This window comes from Eurypyga helias, unplaced genomic scaffold, assembly GCF_000690775.1.
Source record: "Eurypyga helias isolate BGI_N326 unplaced genomic scaffold, ASM69077v1 scaffold18341, whole genome shotgun sequence".
In the NCBI taxonomy this organism is placed as follows: Eukaryota; Metazoa; Chordata; class Aves; order Eurypygiformes; family Eurypygidae; genus Eurypyga; species Eurypyga helias.
In genome coordinates this window covers 1060-3885 of record NW_010232932.1, presented here as the reverse complement: position 1 = coordinate 3885, position 2826 = coordinate 1060, and the positions used below count along the sequence as shown (strand labels likewise).

Genomic DNA, 2826 nt, shown 5'->3' with positions numbered 1-2826 from the left:
AGCCGCCTCCCGGAGGATGGATGGATGCCCCCGGGTGTCCGAGCGACGGTGGCCGCGTTGCTGCCGGTGGGAACATCGCACGGATCCGACCCACCTCGGGTTTTTAACTTCGGAGTTTCCCGTTCGTTTTCAAACCAGGGCCAGAGCCTAGTTGTGCTTTTCTTTTCAGTTCATCTGCCCTGCGTTTTCCAGAGGAACGTTTAATTTACAAAGGGCTGCGCTGTAGAAAAGCAAAATAGCTTTGGCTGTTGATACACGGGGGGAGGAAAGCAAGAGGAGAACCGCGCAAGCTGATGAACTGAAATCCCTGGAAACACAAGCTCAGTGCAGCTTTGCAGTGGTTTTGGCTCTGCTTTAGGACAATAAACAGGAGTTCGCTCTGATAAGATTTTTTTCCAATATGACATGCCTGCGGCACCATTTAATATCTCATTAATGATCAATCTGGTGTGCAGCTCAGGAGTGCTAGACAACAAATAGTAACATCTCTACCTAAATTGCATCACCCAGTTCCCCTAATTTCCATATATTTCTTTGTAAGCACCATTATTTCATTTTGCTTATAAGGATTTGTATTTCGTAGGCTATTACTCTGATCTATATCTCTTTTTTTCCCTAATAATCACCCATCTCTCTTCAAGGACAAAGTATCTAACTCTCTTCACTTTGCTAACCTGTGCTTGTGGTCACTTTTCAATTTAGGTTTTGCAGGAAGTGCTTCTTGACAGCTATCAGAGAAAGTGGAACACATTGTCCTCTCTGCCGGGGGAGCGTGACTAAAAAAGAAAGAACATATCCCAAAAGGGCTCTAGATGTTGAAAACAGTATGAAGAAAGCTTCTGGGGGCTGTAGATGCTGTGAGAAGCAGGTAGAGTAAAACTTTACAAGAAGTTGGATAAATTGTTCTTATTTTTGACCAGACACACTTTTACCATGTGTCGTCCTGCCGATAGCAATTGGAACGCAGCTTTGTATGGCTTGTGCATATAGCAGGCGTGCAGTGTCTGCTAGGCGTGCCCAAGAGATGTGAACGGAATGAGGATCTTGTCTTGTCTGTAAGGACTTTCTAAATGGAGTGCCGTTTTTTCCCCAAAACGGTGCGAAAACTGGATGTAGCTATAAGACTGGCAAAAGAAAAGTTAGACAACTGAAAATGAAAGTTGCAGATATATGGAAAACCTCAGAAACTTTCACTGTTGAAAAGAAAGTGCTTAGAGCTACTGTAAAACTTAATGTAAAACCAAAAAATACGGGTTGATTACTTCCGGTGTAATGTCCCACTGCCTCATCAGTCTGTTTACATTCCCTTCATTCCCTCTGTGAAGGGGTCGTTGTTTTCAGAATGTTGGGTAAAATCTTAACTCTGACTGAAATCAATAGCAATCTCTCTTCTGATTTAAATGGGGGCAGGATTTCAGCCACACATTTTGTTTACGTGAAATCGCATCACATCCAGGTAGTTGTCTTTGTGTTTGTTTTGTTCTTAAACTGAAGAACAGAATTAGTTCTGCCAGTGTGAAGATTTGCACTAGTGGAAAGCCGAGCTGCTTGCTTTGTTCCACGTGATTCATGGGGGTGAAAAGCTGGGAGAAGGAAACAAGAACAAGTTGGTAAACTGGAAGGAAGAACCAAAGAGATGCCCAGGAGAACATTAATGGAATTTAGGCACAGGCACGTGAGATGGGATCTTGTTCAGCCTCTAAGCACTTTCTGACAGTGCTGTTGGACCTGAAATTCTGATTTAGGGCACGTCCAGCACAGCGGTCTACTGACAAACCTCAGCAACTCGTTGTCTTACCTTGCATTTAGGCTGGGGAGGCAGCCTGAAGTTGGTCTTCATTCACCTTTTTTTTTTTCTTTCTTTTTTCTCCAAGAGGGAAGTTATATATTCACAGAACACAATGCAGACTGATCTTGCGCTGCGCAAGGTAACAGCAGGCCAGAGAAGACTGAAGGAAAAGTGGTGTTTCCATTCCTTCCCCTATGGCCCCTCTCTGTTGTAGCTCATCTGTTATTGATCCTGGATGTGGGAGATGTAGTTCCTGGGACTTTGCTTCAGTTAAATGCAGTTTACTCGCATCTTTCACCCCTGAGAGAGCGCTCTCAGTCACTTGGCTGTCGGGGGTTTGGGGAGTGGGAATGTTCTACAGTCTCACAGGGTGGCAGAGGCTCTGTGGAGAAGGGAATCGAAGATCTCCTGTTGGGGAAGACAGTGTTTATGCTGAGGGGGGAGACACAAGTGCTGGTTTCTGCTGCCTATGATGTCTAAATAATCCCTGCATGCATTTGCTTTCTGTTGGCAGAATTACCTCTTCCTTCTATCCCTGGATTGTGTGGTATCATCACAATAATTTGGCATTTCATTTACAGGTTAGATTTTCGTGGATGAGACAGCATTATAAAACGTGTAAGAAGTATCAGGATGAATATGGTGTTTCTTCTATTATTCCAAACTTACAGATTCCCCAAGATTCAACAGGGAACAGGTAATCAGGGTGTTCTGTGTATAACAATGCATCTTCTCCTCCCATCAACCCTCACCCCCCCGCCCCCACCCGGAAGCTATTTTTTCCAGGGCATGCCTTCTTTTTGCAATAATCATTGCCCGTATTTCTGTGCTTCAAAAAGTGACAGTTTCCCCCAGTCGTCTTCTTTGCTCTTAGCAAACAGAAGAAAACCTTTCTACGTGATGATTTGGCATGTCTTCTAGGGACTCTCCTAAAAAGTGTATAGTATTTGTAGCTTGTTTTCATTGCTTCGACAGCATTTGAGCAGCTTTTTGTAGCAGATTTCATAGTATTTAGCCCTAGGGAAGTTTCCGTCTCT

The 2826-nt window shown here is 43.9% G+C and overlaps 1 protein-coding gene across 1 annotated transcript; it reads left to right on the top strand.

The window, feature by feature from the left end:
* Positions 1-702: 702 nt before the first annotated feature.
* On the top strand, positions 703-2486 carry LOC104517032 (E3 ubiquitin-protein ligase RNF138-like; the record flags this gene model as incomplete). The annotated part of the gene is made up of 2 exons (XM_010161573.1): positions 703-868; positions 2371-2486. Coding segments are annotated over 2 exons (282 nt in total), but the record flags the coding sequence as incomplete, so codon positions are not given.
* Between the last annotated feature and the right edge of the window lie 340 nt (positions 2487-2826).